The sequence below is a fragment of the Mastomys coucha genome, unplaced genomic scaffold, assembly GCF_008632895.1.
Source record: "Mastomys coucha isolate ucsf_1 unplaced genomic scaffold, UCSF_Mcou_1 pScaffold1, whole genome shotgun sequence".
In the NCBI taxonomy this organism is placed as follows: Eukaryota; Metazoa; Chordata; class Mammalia; order Rodentia; family Muridae; genus Mastomys; species Mastomys coucha.
This window is the reverse complement of record NW_022196891.1, coordinates 76,465,021-76,484,299: the sequence shown is the minus strand read 5'-3', so window position 1 is coordinate 76,484,299 and position 19,279 is coordinate 76,465,021. Positions and strand designations below refer to the sequence as shown.

The 19,279-nt window shown below is 46.4% G+C and overlaps 1 protein-coding gene across 1 annotated transcript in view; it reads right to left on the bottom strand.

Annotated features, from left to right (window-relative positions):
* The window catches only part of Cnst (consortin, connexin sorting protein), an 81,101-nt gene that overhangs the window by 28,369 nt on the left and 33,453 nt on the right, over positions 1 to 19,279 (bottom strand). Inside the window, exons 2-3 of the mRNA XM_031391003.1 lie at positions 18,198 to 18,627; positions 4,805 to 4,986 (exon numbers count right to left, since the gene is read on the bottom strand). Coding sequence (XP_031246863.1) covers positions 4,805 to 4,986; positions 18,198 to 18,627 — 612 coding nt within the window. The remainder of the gene's footprint in view (positions 1 to 4,804; positions 4,987 to 18,197; positions 18,628 to 19,279) is intronic.

The following is a 19,279-nucleotide window of genomic DNA, read 5'->3' as shown; positions in this document are numbered from 1 at the left end:
ACTATGCAGCCCAGGCTGACCTTGAACTCCTGGAGATGCTCTTGTCTCAGCTTCTGACAACCCCCACCCCTACCAGTTAATCACGAGTGAATCCCTTGGAAGATGGGGATGGGTGGAAACTGAGCCGTTCAGTGTCTCCCTCCCCCCTCTGTAGTCCCAGGGTTCTGTACCGTCACACCTAGTGGGTGAAATCAACCAACTGAAAAATCACTGGCTTACTCCACACATCTGAGGGCTTGGCAGGAAAGACTCTGAGGTTCTCTTAGTCACCTCGCCACAGCTCCCCCTTGATAAGATGCCCGGATTTCTCTAGAAGGCCCAGATCCCCGGCAGGGATAGACTTTGCTTTCTTAACAGGACTCTACCAAAGTCTCCACTCTGAAAGTCCTTAGTGCAATTATGTTTCCTTCCAATCATCATCGCTAGGATAACCGTGGGAGGCCAGTGCTTCTCCTCCTCTGGAGGGGTGTGAGGGAGGACCGTTCTTCCTCCTGTTCAGACCTTGGGAACATTCAGGACTGGGTTTGCCCTGTTCTAAACAAGGTCGACCTTCCTGGAGCTTCCTAGGGCAGCAGGGGAGCTTTCAGGGCATGCCTACAAGAAAACCATAGCCTCTGGTCCTGTGATCTATTTTTCAGTAGAAGCAAGCAACTGAAAAAAAATTTAACCTATATTTTATTTTATTTTTGAAGTTCTGTCTGTCAGTATTATAGACACCTTGGCTAATTTTTTTTTTTTTTTGGCTTGCTTTTTGAGACAGGGTCTCATGTAGCCCCTTCCAAGTAGTGGTGGTGTGTACACCACACCCAGCTTGTATGTGCTATTTCTTGATTTCTCTTTCCTCAATAAAGGATGAATTGCTAAGTTCTTTGCTGATGGCCGTCCCAACTTTACAAACACACAGTCATTCTTTCACAGCCATCTATCTCATGTTGTTATACTAAGATCATGGGCAAAGATCTTGTTTGCCTTATTATATTATATTATAATTATTGGCTTATTATTGTAGCCAATCCACACAGGACACTATTTTCTTTGTCTGAGAAGGATTTTGTTTTTCTTGGAAACTTGTAGGTGTGAGGTTGACCATGGGGCTGTCCTCTGACCTCCATATGTATGTGGTGGCATGACTTCCCATCCCACCACACACATACATACTATAATTAGAGAAATTTAAATTTTAAGTGAAAAAAGTGTGTGTGCCTGTACAGATCATAGAGAATAAGCGTTAACAACTTGTGGATCTAGGTGAAAGGCGCAAACTGATGTACTGGGAATTACTGAAATGAATGAAATATACTTCTATCCCTCCTGGCTTGTGTGTCTCTTGGGAAGTGACAGGGGATCCGGCATTCTGCCTGGAGGTGATGGCCTCAGCTGACTCCCATGGCTCCACTGCCTCAGCATCCTCTGCAGTTACTGAGCGTAGACTTCACAAGCAGCCTCAGAACTACGGACAGGGAGGACAGAGCTGTGCCGTGTAGCATTTATACATAAGGCTTTTGCTGTGTATCACACACTGTGGTACATGTTTATGTTCATTAAATGACTTCTACCAAGAAGCCAAGAGCCACTCAGCTCTGCAGAATGCCACGACCCTCACCAAGCCCCTCGCCAGAGCAGACCGCCAAGGGATGGAGGGACGGCAGGTCAGAGGGCTAGGACTGGTGCTTCTAGGAATTGGGGCGGAGTGTTACTGTGAAATTCACAAGTAACCTTTGGGCCTGGCCAAGACTCTTGTTGGCTTCCTGACTAAAATGGGTCCTTTCCCCTCCTCCTGATTTGCTTCTGCCCTGGGAGCTCCTGGCATGGAAAAAAAAAAATGCCTCTGTAATTCTAATGCAACCACAGCTTAAGGATAGATCTGCCTGTGTTGTTATTTCTGTCTTTAGCTTAAATATTCCTTTCCCAACATTTCACTGAACTTCTCTAGGGGAGTTCAAGCCATAAGAAAATCAATGGCCAAACCGTTTCGCCCTTGCTTTGCCAACGACTGTCATTTTGTCATAGTTGCCTTCTCTTTGTGCTGCCTCCCCAGCATCCTTTCTCCCTCAGTAAACTACTTCGAGAGCTTCGGGACGCAGTTCAAGTACCTCTAATCCTTGAAATTATATCACTGAGGAACAAGGCTATTCTCCAGTGACCCCCCACTGTCCACATAAACGATAGTGTTTGGGGCCCAAGAGAGGGCTCAGAGGTTAAGAGCACCTGCTCTTCCAAGAGGCCAGCGCTTAAGTCCCAGTGCACACAATGGGCAGCTCACAAAGTACTTTAACCCCAGCTTTGGGGGATCCAACACCTTCTTCTGTTCTCTAAGGGTGCACACACATAGGTGTGCACACACACATACACACACAAATAAAACCTTTTTAAAAATGATGCTTTACAACAATGCTATTTAAAGGCAACCCATATCCAAACTTCTCCCAGGTTATTTTAAATATGGATACATTATCCATCCAAAAGCACATTCTGGTACTAATGTTGAGGAACTTGATGGGAGGAAGGGGTGACCTCAGGTGCTCCATGTGGACAGACACCATAATGAGGAGGATGTAACAGCGTGAACATCTTTTATAAAGTCAACCCACTGTGTGAATGCAGCAAAGGCTGAAAGCCTCGGTGTCGGGGCAAGCAAGTCAGTAATGTTTTAGAGGCCAAGCAGCAAGCCACGAGTCTTCAACAGTCACAAAGCAGATAACATAAATCTGTACATACCTGCGCCTTAGTGCCTAGGAACAAAAGGTGTTATACTTAAAAAAATAAAAATTATTACTGTTTAACTGAAAAGGTTGAAATAGAGAAATGAGATTAAAAAAAAAAAAACAAAACAACAAGGGCTAGGGTCGTACCTCGTCTGGCAGAGTGCTTGCTCAGCCTTGGACTTAATCCCTAGACTCACATAAATTCTGTACGCTGGGTCATGCCTATAATCAAGTCAATGGGGGGGGGAGGAGGCAGGAGGATCAGAAATTCAAGGCATCCTGAGCTACACAGCTAGGATACATGAAACCCTGCCTCAAAACAAACAAACAAAAAAAAAAAAAAAAAAAAAGAAGAAGAAGAAGAAAAGAAAAGTTTTCTCTAGTACCAATTATTTTCATTTTAACTGCAAATAAAGTACAAATCACAAATATTTAAAACTTGCCCAGATGATCGCACTTGTTAGAAGGCTTCTCACTACTGTCCCGAAAGCCTCCCCTCTCTATGTTCTCTACCTTCCAAAACACTGACTTCCTAATCATCAGAAGAATTCTATTTCTAAAATCCAAGCTGTATTCTGGGTATCTGTGATGTCACTCACCATGGTAGTGGGAGCTTGCTAAGCACACGTGAGGCCCTACAGTTACCCCAGCATCACCCAAGAGACCCTACAGTTATCCCAGCATCACCCATGAGACCCTACAGTTATCCCAGCATCACCCATGAGACCCTACAGTTATCCCAGCATCACCCATGAGACCTTACAGTTATCCCAGCATCACCCGTGAGACCCTACAGTTATCCCAGCATCACCCGTGAGACCCTACAGTTATCCCCAGCATCACCCGTGAGACCCTACAGTTATCTGCAGCATCATCCATCCGTGAGACCCTACAGTTATTCCTAGCATCACCAGTGAGACCCTACAGTTATCCCCAGCATCACCAGTGAGGCCCTGCAGTTATCCCAGCATCATCCATCCGTGAGACCCTACAGTTATTCCTAGCATCACCAGTGAGACCCTACAGTTATCCCCAGCATCACCAGTGAGGCCCTACAGTTATCCCCAGCATCACCAGTGAGACCCTACAGTTATCTCCAGCATCACCAGTGAGGCCCTACAGTTATCCCCAGCATCACCTGTGAGACCCTACAGTTATTCGCAGCATCACCCGTGAGACCCTACAGTTATCTCCAGCATTACCAGTGAGACCCTACAGTTATCCCCAGCATCACTCGCGAGACCCTACAGTTATCCCAGCATCACCAGTGAGACCCTACAGTTATCCCAGCATCACCGGTGAGACCCTACAGTTATCCGCAGTATCACAGCAGCAATACCCCACCCCGAGCAAGCAAGGCCTTCTCCCTGCTGCGACTTTCTTGCCGTCATTTCGCCTCTGTTCCTGTCCAGCCACAGAATTCACAGCCCAGTCACTCTGCTGTGATAGGTTACTTTTCTTTTAAGAATCTTAAAAATGCTATGTGTATAGGCATTTACATGTATGCAACTCTTCCACGTCTGGGGCCTACGGGACTGCCAGAAGAGGGTGCTGAGAGTCCCTGGAACTGGAGTTTCAGACAGTTGTGCGCTGCCCTGTGAATGTTGGGAATTGAACACAGGTCTTGTGGGAGAGTGGCAAGGGCTTTAACGGCTCCAGCACCTACTCTTCCTGACAATCCACCGCAGGAGCTGCCTGCCCTCTTTTTTCTGTTGCTGACTGGGCAAAGTTAGCTGCTGTCTTGTGCAGCTGACCCTTAGGCATGTCCACTCTGACAGTATAAAGCCTGCACTGGGAACTGCATACTGACCTTTTACCATGGCTCTTTAGAACAGGCATTAGGAAGTCTTCGTTCCTTCAGCAGCTGGTAGGTCTCTTAGCACCCAGTTGGAGCTTACTAAACTCTTACCATATTGATTTCTATTTGATTTCAAGTAGGCATTGGCTACTTGACCAGATTACAAATCATCTAAGCCCACGGCAGTGTGTCCACCATCCAGAATATGCCAAATTTTCTACTAGCCATGCACTCAGGGTCAACAGTGGGTGGGATGAGTCAATCATGGAGAACCAGATTTTAGATGGTTGTGATGTCATACCTGGTGGAGGAAGAGGGGAAGTGCCCTGGAGTCCATCTGCTCCACCTCACCTCGGATCAGCGAGAAGAGTGGCTGCAGGACTGGCGCTTTGGGTGGGTCATTCGCGTTCACTCCAGCAGCCTCCTCCTCGCCTGCAGGCTGCGACGCTGCGGTCAGCGTCTGCGTTACAGGTACAGCATCCCCTAGAGAAAGTGAAGAAAAGGCCACATGAGGCTAGACCCCCTCATGGAGGAATGCTTTTAAACTAGCACTCGCATTCATGATACAGCTTTCAAGCGGACGGAATCCTGAAACCACGAGTCCTCCTTCAGTGGTTGACCCTTGGTGGTTGCTAGGAGCACGGATGCAACCATTTCTGCAGAGCTCTCACTGAGGACTGGTAAGAAGGGTTCACTTCACAAGCATGAAAACCCAAATTAATGTCCAGAAGTCCTGTTTAAAAAAAAAAAAAAAAGCGGGGCATGGTAGCACACTTGTATCCCATTGCCAGAGGGACACAGACAGGTGGATTCCCTAGGCTTGCTGGCCAGCCAGCCTAGCCCTTGGTAAGGCACAGCCTCGGAAGACACTGTGTCTGAGGAAAAACAAAAGTGGTCACTGCTTGGGGACTGACATCTACTGATGTCCTCTGGCTTCAATATAAAGACACAGACACACACAGACATGCACAGAGAGGCACACACACACACTGACACACACACATACACACACACACACACACACACACACACACACAGAGGTACACTCGTGGCATATCATAAGAAGATAAAGAAATACATGCAACTTCCTGCCTGATCAAAAATTTGATTCTCCCAAAAGAAAGGTACACAGTACTCTGAGGTTCTGGCTTGTCCTCAAATGAGAGAGCCCTGAACAGGAAGGTCAACGTGTTACCCTGTGAGACAGCTCAACAAGCTGAACCTGCTCAGCGCTGGAGCTACGGGTGGGTCCCAGGAGACGGTGGGGACTCAGGCAGTGACTCAGGCTAACCCCGGTGAGAGAAAGCACTGCAAACTTCTGAGCTGTCACCGCAGAGTGCTGAGGCCCACCACGGCCTGTGAGATGCACCCACGCTTTCCACTTTTACCGTTATCAGCGCTAACCCCACCCTTCACTAGAACCTCAGTGTTGATTCCAATGTTTGAATCACGTGGGTTAACAATCTCTGTCACTACCATCGTTCTGCTGGTCTGCCTCAGAAAGGGTCTTTCCTAGTAACAGAAGACAGCAGCCCTTTCCTTCCCCTGACAGTGTGCCCCAAGCCCTGACTTTCTCTGTCTACCACATAAACCCAATGCTCTGGTGGACTAGTATAGTACACTCCATACATCTCCTACCTATTTATGTTCTACCCTAACACACACACACACACACACACACACATATCATGAACTGCAGAGATGTATCACCCACACCTATATCTTACACCTTGGGACAATGTTCTCTACTGAGACAGAGTCCATAAGTCAAAGAGCTTTGGACAGGGAGGAGCCAGGGCCCAGTTACAGCATTATCTTTCAGAGTGACCTTAGAGTAGAATGTTACTCACCATAAACGGAGATGAGTTCTCAAATCGTTCCTAGATCTGACCGACTAAAACAGTCAAGATCTTCATAGAGTTTTTTTTTAAAATAAATAAATAAATAAATGTTTTGTTTTTAAGAGGGCATCAGATCCCATTACAGATGGTTGTGAGCCAACATATGGTTCCTGGGAATTGAACTCAGGACCTCTGAAAGAGCACTCAGTGCTCTTAACCACTGAGCCATCTCTCCAGCCCTCTCACAGAGATTTTTCATGATTAAGAAGTAGACAAAGTACTGACGTACAGGACAAAGTAGTGAGTACAAAGTAGTGCACATTTGTAACCCCAGCAGTTGGCAAGCAGAGGCAGGAAGATCTGAGGGTCTATGCCATCTTGAGCTACACATGGAATTTGAAGGCAGAGTGGGCTACAAGATAATCTGTCACAAGCAACAGCAGCACTGGAGAGCTAGATATGGGCAAATCCCTGAGGCTTGCTGGCTAACTACTACAGGCAGTCCCTGAGCTCTGGGTTCACTGAGAGACTGTCTTCATCAGGGTTGCTATTGCTGTGATAAAACACCACGATCAAAAGCCGCTTGGCGAGGAAAGGGCTTCTTTGGCTTGCACTTCCACATCACTGTTCATCATGGAAGGAAATCAGGACAGGAACTAAACAGGGCAGGAACCTGGAGGCAGGAGCTGATGTAGAGGTCACGGAGGGCTGCTGCTTACTGGCTTGGTCTTCATGCTCTGCTCAGCCTGCTTTCTTATAGAACCCAGGACCACCAGCCCAGGGATGGCACTACCCACTATGGGCTGGGCCCTCTCACTTCAATCACTAATTTAAAGAAGGCCCCACAGTCTTGCCTACAGCCTCATCTTATGGAGGCATTTTGTCAATTAGGGTTTCCACCTCTCTGAGAACTCTAGCTTGGGTCGAGTTGGCATAAAACAAGCCAGGACAGAAACTCAATCTCAATCAATCAAATATAAAATAATAAGGCGGACAAGCAATTGACGGCACCTGACATTGATGTCTGACCTCCACGAATACATAAAATTAAAATTAACATTTTTCTAAAAAGAAAGAAATATGAGATAGTGGGAGTTGTTTAATGTTATGAGGCCTTTCCTTGCACAGCAAAAAAATGAAAAAGAAAAAGAAGAGGAGGAAGAGGAAGAGGAGGAGGGGAAGAAGAGATGGAGGAAGAAGAGAAAGAAAAAGAAGGAGGAGGAGGAGGAAGTAAAAGGAGGAGGAAGAGGGAGAGGAAGAAGAGGAGGAGGAGGGAGAGGAAGAAGAGGAGGAGGAGGAGGGAGGAAGAGAGGAGGAGGAAGAGGAAGAGGAAGAGGAAGAGGAGAGAACTTTTCTTTTTGCCCAAGAACCAGAGAAAGAAGAATCCAGAAGCCAGGCCTGCCCCATCACTTATCTCCTCAACTTCTGCCAAGTCACATAAACTCTGATTCCCCAGCTTTGTGTTGGCTTCCCTGAGGAAAACAGCATCTGCCTTCTAAGATCACCAGCCACAAACAGAGCAGCGGAGACAGGTGGAGAAAACAAGGCGTGCTCCCGACCCTCACCGTCATGTAAAAGAAGATCATTAAGACAGATACACCTGAACCCACCCACCCCTTTAAAAAAGACATGCGGAGGCAAACGTTAATAAAAATTAATAAACGTCCCTAATGTACTGAGTAAGAACTAAGCTGGACACAGTGGCGCTCTCCTGGGCCTCAACACTTCAAAACAGAGACAAGAGAATCAGTTCCAGGTCATCCTCTGTTGCATAAGAAATTTAAGAAATTTAAAGCCAGCCTGGACTGAGTAAAAGACCCTCCCTCCACCCCCAAAGCAAAATATAAGAATAAAAAAATAGCTTGGCATGGTGAAGTGTGCCTTTAATCCTAGCACTTGGGAGGCAGAGGCAGGCGGATTTCTGGTCTACAGAGTGAGTTCCAGGACAGCCAAGGCTACACAGAGAAACCCTGTCTCGAAAAAAAAAAAAAAAAAAAAAAAAAAAAAAAAAAGAAGCATGTAGGATTAGTTACAGACTTAGTTCAATGTTCACCAATACTGTTAGTGTGAACACCAGTGGGCTCGTGTCCCCCATACAGTAACATGCAATCGCTTCCCCATACAGTAACATGCAATCGCTTCCCCATACAGTAACATGCAATCGCTTCCCAGGTTGGCTTCTTTTTCTTTGTCAGACACTCAAGTTCCCTTCACGTCTTCCCATGGCTTTGTATCTCATTTCTTCTCAGCACAGAATGGGCTTGTTTTAGTAGGGCGACAATTACGAGAAACACAGGTGTAACCACAGACTTACACACTAACGTGATGTGAACATGCACCTTTCTGTTGTAGTACATGACCTTATGCTAGCTACTTGAACATTCACAGTGTAATATGGAAGTGGTTGTCCATGTGCATTCCAAGGTAATTTTGATATTGTTACATTTGGCAAAAATGCCCTATAATTCTTTGTAGTACACAAGAAGTTCTCTTGTAAAAACACATTTATAGTTAAGCAAGAAAATCAAAACTTGAGCTGCCACATGCAATTTCCCCTTCACTATAAAGTCTCATTCAATACAGAGAAAGCTCTGTGTTACTGTACATGAATCCAGATGGTTAGCGAGAAACAAGAAACTCTATTTACCTTCCTTTGCAAAACCACGTGAGTTACAGTTAAAGCAGCTCACCCAACAAGGTGGCGATGCTATTTATACACTTTGCAGATGACAGGCAAATTCATAAGCCCTAATTTAACTTAACACCTGTCAACTTTATTAAGCTCTAAAAAAGAGAACACCATTCAACATTTGACTGTCAAGGTTTTATTTAGCTTTTATACTTGATTTTAGCAAATGACTGAGAAACAATTTTATGTGATTTAAAAATCTGTAACAGCTCTGGGGCAAAGATCAGGCAGTTTATCTTGACTGCGATACATTTATCCAGTTCTGTGTCCCCGGCACATAGCTGATCCATTCAGCTTGGGGCCTGATGGTTGTCAGGAAGCACTTTGCAGAGCCCAGGGATATCTTCTAAGAGCTTTTGTCTCCAAATGCCAGGACTGCGCCCTGGTGGGCACGCCCCTCTAGTGTCTGCCATCTGCGAGCTCAGCTGAGACATGAGACTGTTTGGCCTGCAGGTGAAGGAATGGGCTGACGTGGACCATTTAAAGACAGAAACCATGAGTGTGACACATTATCCCAGACAAAAGAGACCGGAAGGGTCTAGAAGCCAGCAATGACCACGGAAGCATAGTAATGACAGAGCCCTAGAGTTAGGTTTTCAAAGCAAAGCGGCGGGAGAGGGAGCCCCACTCTCTCACGTCCCTTAATCTGACTTGTCAACACAGGGGCTTGTCTCTGTGTCATCTAAGTAGGAACCCCTCCAGAGCAGGAAAGTGGCAGATTCTGCTGTAAATTATTGTCAGGTGATGGGAACGTCAACTAACAACTAGTTGGGTCACAGAATGATACCTGAAGCCGGAGAGGAAAAGCCAGGGACAATGTTACCTTCAAGAAAGCAGGGTATTTGAGAGTGCCTGTGTGATTGGAAAACTACAAAGCCAGTCACGGTTGTTGGGAAGGATAAATGCTTCGAGAAAGTCCTGAGCTTTCACATCCATGATCTGAGTGGCTCTGCAGTGAGCAGGAAGAAAAAGCTGAGGCAGAACCACAAACAGCCTGTTAGAGACTCCAGAGCCAAGCTGGAAAGCCCAGAGAAGGAGCCCAAGGTGACCCAGTGGAGAAGTGCCACCTCTCGGCTTCCCAGAGTCACTGCCACCACAGGGTTCACCATGTCCAGTATCCAATAACAAAAGTCTCAAAAGTGTACAAAGACACAGTGTAGAATGGCCTCTATGAGGCAAGAAACCCAAGGACGGCAAACATTCCTGAGGAAGATGAAACACCAGGCCTACTAGAGAAAGCAGCTTACCAGTCTCAAAAATACTCAGAGACCAAAGGAAGCGAAGAACAAAAAAACCTATAGGAAACATGAAAGCTGAGCAGAGGGAGACTAGGAAAGAGACAGACTGAAAAGGGAAATTACCGCTTAATACACATGGACGCTCTGTTTGGCGGGGCTTGCGTTTTGGAAATAGACACCAGAGAAGACTATGAATCTAATTATGGCCACTGAATGAACAGAAACATTTTGGGGAATGAGCGGTTAAGGACAAATTTATGCTTTATAGTAATAAAAATAGTAAAAGAAAAAGTACGTTTAGCTCTGTGATTTTGCTGCGATTCTCTGAGCTGCTGCATAGCTTTTCTTCAAACTGATGCACCTTAGAATGCAGTGTCCATCTCAGCCACAATCCTGCCGACGATCAGGTGTGAACATAACCACGGGTCTACACAGTCCCCACCCTAGACTTTCTCCCACGCTTCTTTATTCTAACTTCTCCATTTAAATATCATCATTGTCTAAACACACCGAATAGTCTCTGCACAGAGTAAGATAAATCTGAAACACAGACAAAGTCCTTCTGGCCTGACCTGGGGTCAAAGGGATGTCTTATGTAATTATGGCTGTAATTATCACTTGCTTGGCTGGGTCTCCTCCCATGTCCTTAGGCTATATAGCCTCTGCCTTCAGAGGGGGCAGATGAGGTTAGGCTGGGGCCAGGCTATGCTATAACATGTAGTAATAAAGTAAATTAATGGAAAAGAACAAAGACGGTGTCACACACAGGCCCAGGCTTTATTTATTTATTTTATCTGTCACAGGTAGCATCTTTTGTTATTGTTTTTGAGACAGGCTCTTCTCACCACACAGCCACAGCTGGTCTGGGACTCACTACGTAACCCAGGCTGGCCTGAACTCATGACTGATCTCCTGTCTCCTCCTAAGTGCTGGGACTGCAGGCGTGAAAGTGAAACACCTGTTGGCTGTTCTGAAGGCCACACCTCTCATCTGAAAATTCTCTGCTTATAAACTGCAGTCGAGATGCTGGAGAGCAGCGCCACACCTCCAAGAGAGTCCTCTCATTCTCTTCTGGTAAATGTCACAGAGGGCACTCTCCTTGAGCGAAAGTTGCAAGCCTTTTTATAGCTTGTTTGCTTGCTGTGCACTTAGGGAGGATGGCCCTAACTAAGAGCTTCAATAAATCACAGTGAGCCGCAGCCCGGATCTACCTCAGACCTATCAAGGACTGCTTTCTTCAGCCAAACTTGTCTTGAACTCAGAGATCTCAGTTATTTTTTCCTTTCCAATACAGGGCTCTTTAAGTCAGACGCATTATCCTAAATTCAGCGTGCAGTGTTTATCCACAGCTACCCTGTGGATTTGAATAAGCATTTCACAGAATGAACTTTATGAAAACTTGAAGGGGATTTGACAGATGAGAGCACTCTCGGGCCAGTCTCTCCATTTTTTTTTTTTAAGATTATTTATTATTATAAATGAATACAATGTAGCTGTCTTCAGATGCACCAGAAGAGGGCGTCAGATCTCATTATGGATGGTTGTGAGCCACCATGTGGTTGCTGGGATTTGAACTCAGGACCTTTGGAAGAGCAGTCAGGCTCTTAACTGCTGAGCCGTCTCTCCAGCCCAGTCTCTCCATTCTTAACCCTGAAGGTTTCCAAGCAGGTGACCCTCACCATGCCACCACCGTGCTCCCCCAGCAGCTGCGCCAGGCCACCACCGTGCTCCCCAGGCAGCTGCACCCATGCCACCACCGTGCTCCCCCAGCAGCTGCCCCAGGCCACCACCGTGCTCCCCAGCAGCTGCCCCAGGCCACCACCATGCTTCCCCCAGCAGATGTACCCATGCTACCACTGTGCTCCCCCCAGCAGCTGCCCCAGGCCACCACTGTGCTCCCCAGCAGCTGCCCCAGGCCACCACCGTGCTCCCCCCAGCAGCTGTACCCACGCCACCACCATGCTCCCCAGCAGCTATACCCACGCCACCACTGTGCTCCCCAGCAGCTGCCCCACGCCACCACCGTGCTCCCTGCTATTCCCTCCAGTTCTGTCCCTTTCTAGAGCTTGCTGCAGGCTATTAGCATTTCGTATTCATGGCACTCTTAGTATACATAAATATTGCCAGGAATTAGACTCTAAATTATGTAGAACATGCCAATTAGCACCAATGTTGGGAATCTCTAATTTTCCTCTTAGATGTTTGATTAGCTGTTCTACATTCTAAAAGGTCTTATTAAAAGCGAAAAATATGCAAGGGGTTTGCCCAAGCATGCAATTAGTTATTCAAATTCCTAAAACCTTAAATTAATAAAGACTCTTAAACTTCTTGTCCACAAACAACTCAAGTGCCAAAGTTTCATATGATATTAATAGAGCTTTCAATTCTGACCCAGACCTGGTTAATATCAGAATGGCTAGGTCCCATCAGGTTATTGAGGTCACATTTTGTGGTTCTCTGGGATACATAAAGATGAACAAGACACTCAAAATTAAGTTACCTGCCGAGGAAGTATAGAAACAGGAAATGATGTAAGCAAAGGGTCTTGCTGTGCTAGCCTGGAGGCCTGAGTTCAATCACCAGGCTCCATGTAAAAGTGGCTGGAGAAGAGCCAAGCCACAAAGGCCTCTGACCTCCACAAGGTGTCATCGGTACTCGAATCAGGGGACTGACGAGGGTATTTAATGAGTAATTCTCTCTCTCAACAAAGACAGGCACATGTTCAAATTTGGAAACTTATTAAAAATAACTTTTTGTGGAGAGAGGGAGAGACTAAAATTTCTTTAAAAGGATTTCCCCTGTTTTAATCTGTAATTCTCTAAAAGTCTCCTGACAATAGATTTTCTTTGGAAGAATAGGATCAGATGAGAGAGGGAGATTTAGAAAGGCAGGAGTTGGCGTCTGAAGAAAAGCAAACAGAAGCACATGTAAGAGCCCTTTCTACAGTTCCTGTAAGACGTGGTACAAACTGTCCGTGAGCAGGGATCTCCACATTTCCTTGAGCTATGGACTGTATAACTTCCTCAATATTCTTTTCAAAAATAGTTTTGCTAAGATGTAATTTGCATGGCTTACGATTCACTTCTTGAAGTGTAGAATTCAACTACTTTATTATTTAGAGTGTTGTTTACTGTCGACAGTCTATATTTGTGGCTTCTTTCCTTTCATTAAGCATAATTAATGCTGTCAAGCTTCATCTTGTGGCTTTTATCAATACATTATTATTATTATTATTATTATTATTATTATTATTATTATTATTATCATTATTATTTTGAGACATGGTTTCTCTGTGTAGCCCTGGCTGTCCTGGAACTCACTCTGTAGCCCAGGCTGGCCTCCAATTCCCAGAGATCAGTGCTTCTCTCCTTCTGCCTCCCATGAGCTGGGATTAAAGCCATGTGGTGGGTGCCACCATGACCAGCCTCAGATGCTGTATTTTAGAAGCTTGGCTGAAATCAGGACCCAGTGACTAGAGAAGGGGCACATCTCAGATCTCTGTCCGTGGAGATTCCCAGCATCTCTCACATGGACACTGCAGACGCCCCTTCACCCTTCCCCTCCTGTCCCCTCTTCATCGCCCTGGCTTGTTGGGCACTAGCTGTGTCTCCCATAGTTACTGTCTCGTTCAAGCCTGCTGGGAGGTCCAAACCGGTTATTATGACACAATATTTTTGTGATCTGGGCCTTGTCAGTCCCCCAAACCTCTCGCACACTCTCTGCTATTTCCCTCCACTCAGACCTCCCACCATCCTCAGCCAAAGAAAAAATGGAGTCTCACTAACACACAGGCTACCCTCTCCTTGTGCTAGGGGCGGCTCGGACACATTTGATTTTTCTCCTCATCTCCTTTCCTGGCCCGCACGTGTTGTGTCCTATCTCGTGTCCTATCTCGGCTTAGACATCAATTCCTCCTGGAGGTTTTCACACCTCTCCCTGGACACTGCGTGTTTAACCCTATCAGGCTTCCTCTGCTAGGCTGTCCATTAGCTACTTGGCTGTCTCACCTGAGCATGAGAATGGGAAAGGCAGGCTCCCCAGCAGTTGGAGAGTAGATGGTACATAACACTCAACAAATACCTGCTGGCTAAGGGTCCTCTGTGGTGCTACAAAAAATGTAATGGCAGGGTTTGTAAAGTACAGGCTTTTCCTCTTAGGTAAAGCCATCGTGCCTTGGTTAAAATATTTTCAGGGTGGGCAGAATAAAGGCTCTAAAAATGATTATGTCCCAATGCCATGAGTCTATATATTACCTTATGTCAAAGAGGAACTGAGGCAGCAGACAGATGTAAGGCTTCTCATCAATTGTCTTTGAACAAGGAGGTTATGCTGGACCTGTGGGACCATGAGGGCCCTTAAACACTGAAGAGGAAACGGCAGAGTCCAAGTCACATCTACAAGGACTCTACAAGTCTTTGCTGGCTGCGGCAATGGAGGACGGGAGCCACACACTGGGCTAGGAGCTAGAAAGACAGAGAAACTGTCTAGAGTCTAGAAGCCCCTTTAAGAGTCTCTACAAAGAATGTAGTTGACAGACAACCTCACTTTAGCCCAGAGAGCCAGGGCAGACTCCTGACCTACAGAACGATATGTTAGACACCATGTGCTGTTTTGAACCTCTAAAGTTGGGGAAATTTACTAGGGGGTCATGGGAATTTCTTTTTTTAAATGAATATATCTTGGGCTGGAGCCAAGGCTGATGGATAAAGTGGTTGTCACGCAAGCACGAGGACCAGGGTTTGGATCCCCAGAACCCATGTGTGACTCCACATGAACTTGGAGGGCAGTTAGAAAAGTCTGTCTTACGGTCAACGTCGGACATGTAAGACGCAACTGGGAGCTCATGGTTTATGGCATCACCAGTTGTTATTTTAGATTCAGTAACTCGCCACTGGGCCCCTTCCACCTAACAGTAAACATTGGAGGAGGTTCTGGGTTCAATTCTCTGTACCACAAAAAGTATACTATATATAACATATATAATACAAATACGCATTATATATGTATAAACACACATACACACACACAGGACTTAAGAGAAGTGCAGACAAAGGAGCTAAGACAGCTAAGACACACTCAGATTAATTTGTTAGTTCTGAATTCTCTAAGACCTGTCACCCAGAAGAACACTCTGGCCGCAGTGAACACACGAACTCATAAACACTTGTTTTCTTGGCTGCTTTATGCACAGGACTGTGGTCCTCAGGACAATGCTCAGGATATGCACTATCGGCTTCCTTGTGATAAGCAGATAGGGAAGGCACTGAGTTCCTGATCTCAGGTCACAAAGGGAGCAGCTGCAGGCAGAGAGCATAGCAAACCCCAGCTCTCCTAACTAACCGCCAACTCCAGGCTGCAAACCCCAGCTCTCCTATCTAACCGCCAACTCCAGGCTGCATATCCATTTCCAGGTTTGGCCTTCCTCCAGTTCCCAGCCCTCCTGGTCTTAAACCAGCTGGATGCAGGGTAAGGGTGGAAGTCAAAGCAGTCAGGGTGCTGGATGTGGGGGTGGCGTCAGTTTAGGAGAGTCTCCCGTGTGCTCTCTATCTCTGGCTATCTCCCCGCACTGTTTTGTCTACTGCTTGGATGCCATGGTGACTAGCGCAGAGCAAACACCAAATGTTGTTATGGCGATCTTTAGACACTTCATCTGAACTTGTCTGTTAAGTCTTACAAAATTTTTGAGCCATTGATTGCCAGGGGCTGAGGACTGGGGAGTAACTGCTAACGGGTTCATAGTTTTGTTTTGTTTTCACAGAGGACCCAAGGCTGCACAGCTCTGTGGCTGTAATAAAACCACTGTGCCGTGGGGTTTAAAAGGCAAACTTGGTGGCTTGTTAATTATATCTCCATTTTTAACATCTTGCTATTATAAAGACACCAGACATTAACGAATGTGGGCAAAGGGACAGAGAAACTATATCTCGCCTGTATTTCAGCAGGGATATATACTGGTGGAGCCGATTTGGAAAACAGTTCTCCAGCTAAACGTCATGTTACCTATCACTAAAGACCATCTCCTGTTGATAAACGAGAGAAAGGAAAGCATGCTCGCGGGGGTGTCACTCACAGCAACCAAAAAACAGAATAACCAACATGCTCAACAGTGTACATGCAAGTACCCCAGAAACGTGCTACCCCAATGCAATGGAGCATTTCTTGGCCATAGAAAGAAAGAGACTGTAAATAGATTATAGCCAGAGTGAACCAGGAAAATGTGTTACATGAAAGAACCCAGCCAAAAATCCCATCTCTGTGATTCCACTGACAACAGTGTCCAGAGAGGACAAATCTACAGAGAGAAAAAAAAAATTAGTAACTGCCCACAACAGGGATAGCTCTGAGAAACCGACGGCTAACAGGTATGGGGCTCACTGGGGTTCTCGTGTTTTGAGATGGCTAGCTCTGCAGTCAGATGACCTGGAGCTCACTATGCGCCCCGCTTGGCAATTCTGTGATTCTGGCTCCCAAATGCCAGGATTCCAGGTGGGAGCTACCATTCCCAGATAGGTTTCAGTTATAACAGACAGCACCATCAGACTGTGGAGACAGACAAAGTGCCTTGAAGGACAGTTTATACAATAAAACTAACACACACAGCACTGCATGTATCATGTTTACCATCAGCTCTTTTATGAAGAATGTATTCACACCCCTTAACAGAGATTATATATTTTAAGTCAACACAGAAAAGACAAAGGAACATGAATGGCCAAGTTATGAGTTATCTTTACTGGGGCCAAATGATGAGTTATCTCATTAAATAAGGAATAATCCACAGGCTACATGAAGGCTTGCATGTTTATAGACACGTGTGTACAGGTTTGTGCACACAGAGGTTGGTAGGTCAGTAGTTAAGGCTGGGTGTTTTCCTTAATTACTCTCCCTTTTATTTACTGAGGCAGGGTCTCTACCGAACCTGGAGCTTGCCAACAGCTGCTCCACACAGCCAGCTTGCCCCTTTCTTTACCTAATAGTACTGGGGTACATGCAGGCCTCCAGACCAACCTGATACTGTGTGGGTGCAAGGGTCTGAACTCGGGTTCTATGTGCAGCAAGGACTTACTGCATCTATGGAGCCAGGGCCCAGCCCTGTAGTTTCATAGTTGGCTCTAAATTTTATAACTACAAATAAAAATAAGGATATAGAGTGACAGCATTTCTTGTCAGCCAAAGTACAAGCAGCATTCACTAGGCCTCCTACAGGCCCTGCTGGCTGGGAAAGTGTGGTCCAGTGAGGACTTCCAGCCAATAGTGTGCCAGAACTGCGAAAGAGGCCAGCATGCCTCTAACAAAACAATCACAAAATCAAACTAACAAGCAGGGCAGTGGTGGCACACGCCTTTAATCCCAGCACTTGGGAGGCAGAGGCAGGCAGATTTCTGAGTTCGAGGCCAGCCTGGTCTACAGAGTGAGTTCCAGGACAGCCGGGGCTACACAGAGAAACCCTGTCTCAAACAAACAAACAAACAAACAAACAAACAAACAAACAAACCCCACCATTGATGGCCTCCCATGAGTACCTGCTGATTCAGACACAGAACCCCAGAGCTGTGTTTTACCGGACAAACTACATTCTGAAGAAGAAAGATATGCAGATGTTGAAACTGGATGCCTTCCTTACTCAACACTGGTACGCGTAGGCTACTGGTTCACCCTCAGAGTGAGGCGGAAAGATCCTACAGGAAGCTGTACTAGCCCAGACCATCAGAGGTCAGAAAGTGAAGCCAAGGTGAGGCAGACGGAAAATGGAAGTGCAGGGGCCAACACTTTATCATTCCTCTACAGACGGTGACTGCCGGGCAAGAACACTACGCAAGAACCACACAGTAGGGCCTACAGGTGCTGCAGCAGGACACCAGAAGAACTGCAAGTAGAAATGTTGAATTTTGTTAAAGGAGAGCAAAGATAATCCGAAGGCCTCACCTGGAGGTGCGTTCTTGGGGGTGCCTTTCTTGGCCCTGGGACTTCTCTTTGCAGGTAGCTTTTTGTCCTGTTCCAAGGAAGGCGGGTCATCTTTGGGACCTTCGCTTGAAGTGTTTTCTGAGTTCTCCGTGGGGGCTGCCTCACAGCTAGATGGGAAGCTTTCGTTATTGTTGAGACTGTCCTGTTCAGACACCGTGGCTCGTCCCATGGCGCCGCCGCTGGTGGTCAGACATGCAGGCCCGTCTCCGGCAAGCTGATTCTCATTTTCATCTGAGACAGAAGGCAAGCGTGTCACTCTCCTTTCCACGCTGTCCTCCGGATGACATCCATCTTGTGGCTCTATCTGCAGACTGTATGTAGGAGAGTCGCTGTCATCCATTAGCGCATCTTTTGTGGGACTGTTTAACGGCTCATCAAAGTCCTTCCATGCCTGCAAAGACAAAGGAATTATTTAAGGCTACTCCATTCCCTAACCTCTCGGGACACATGGCTTACAGCTTCCCACTTTTCATTTCACTGGAGTTAGGAAAGGAACGAATTCCATTCCTCCCTCTTGTTCACCTGCCTCCTCACCCATATCTCACCCAGTTCTACATTAGTGTGACGGCTTCACCATCGCTGGCCCCGTGTAGGACGTTCCATTAAGCCAGAGTGGAAAGGCTGCCTGCACACTGCCCTTCCTAGATGCTCCGGGTGGTTCTGAGTGGACATCAGGCTGGGACTGCTGACTTGAGGAAAGAAATTCTTGGCTATGCAGCCTCTCTGCTAAAATCACTCACTCATATCCCTGCACGCTTGCCAGAAAAGTAAGAGCTAGATGTGTAAGTATTCCTTTGACTCCACAGCAGGAAGCCATACTGTTTATGTACTTATTTTCTAGAAAGGCAGACAGAGGAAAGTCAAACAGCACATTTTAGTCTGTGGTTTCACTACACCTCCATCTTCTAAAGATAAGCACCGAGGACGTAGGAAGTGAACCTCATGACTGCCAGCAAAAGCATTTTAAAAAGAAAGGGTGAGCAGGGGGGTGGTGGCTCACGCCTTTAAATCCCAGCACTTGGGAGGCAGAGACAGAGGCAGGA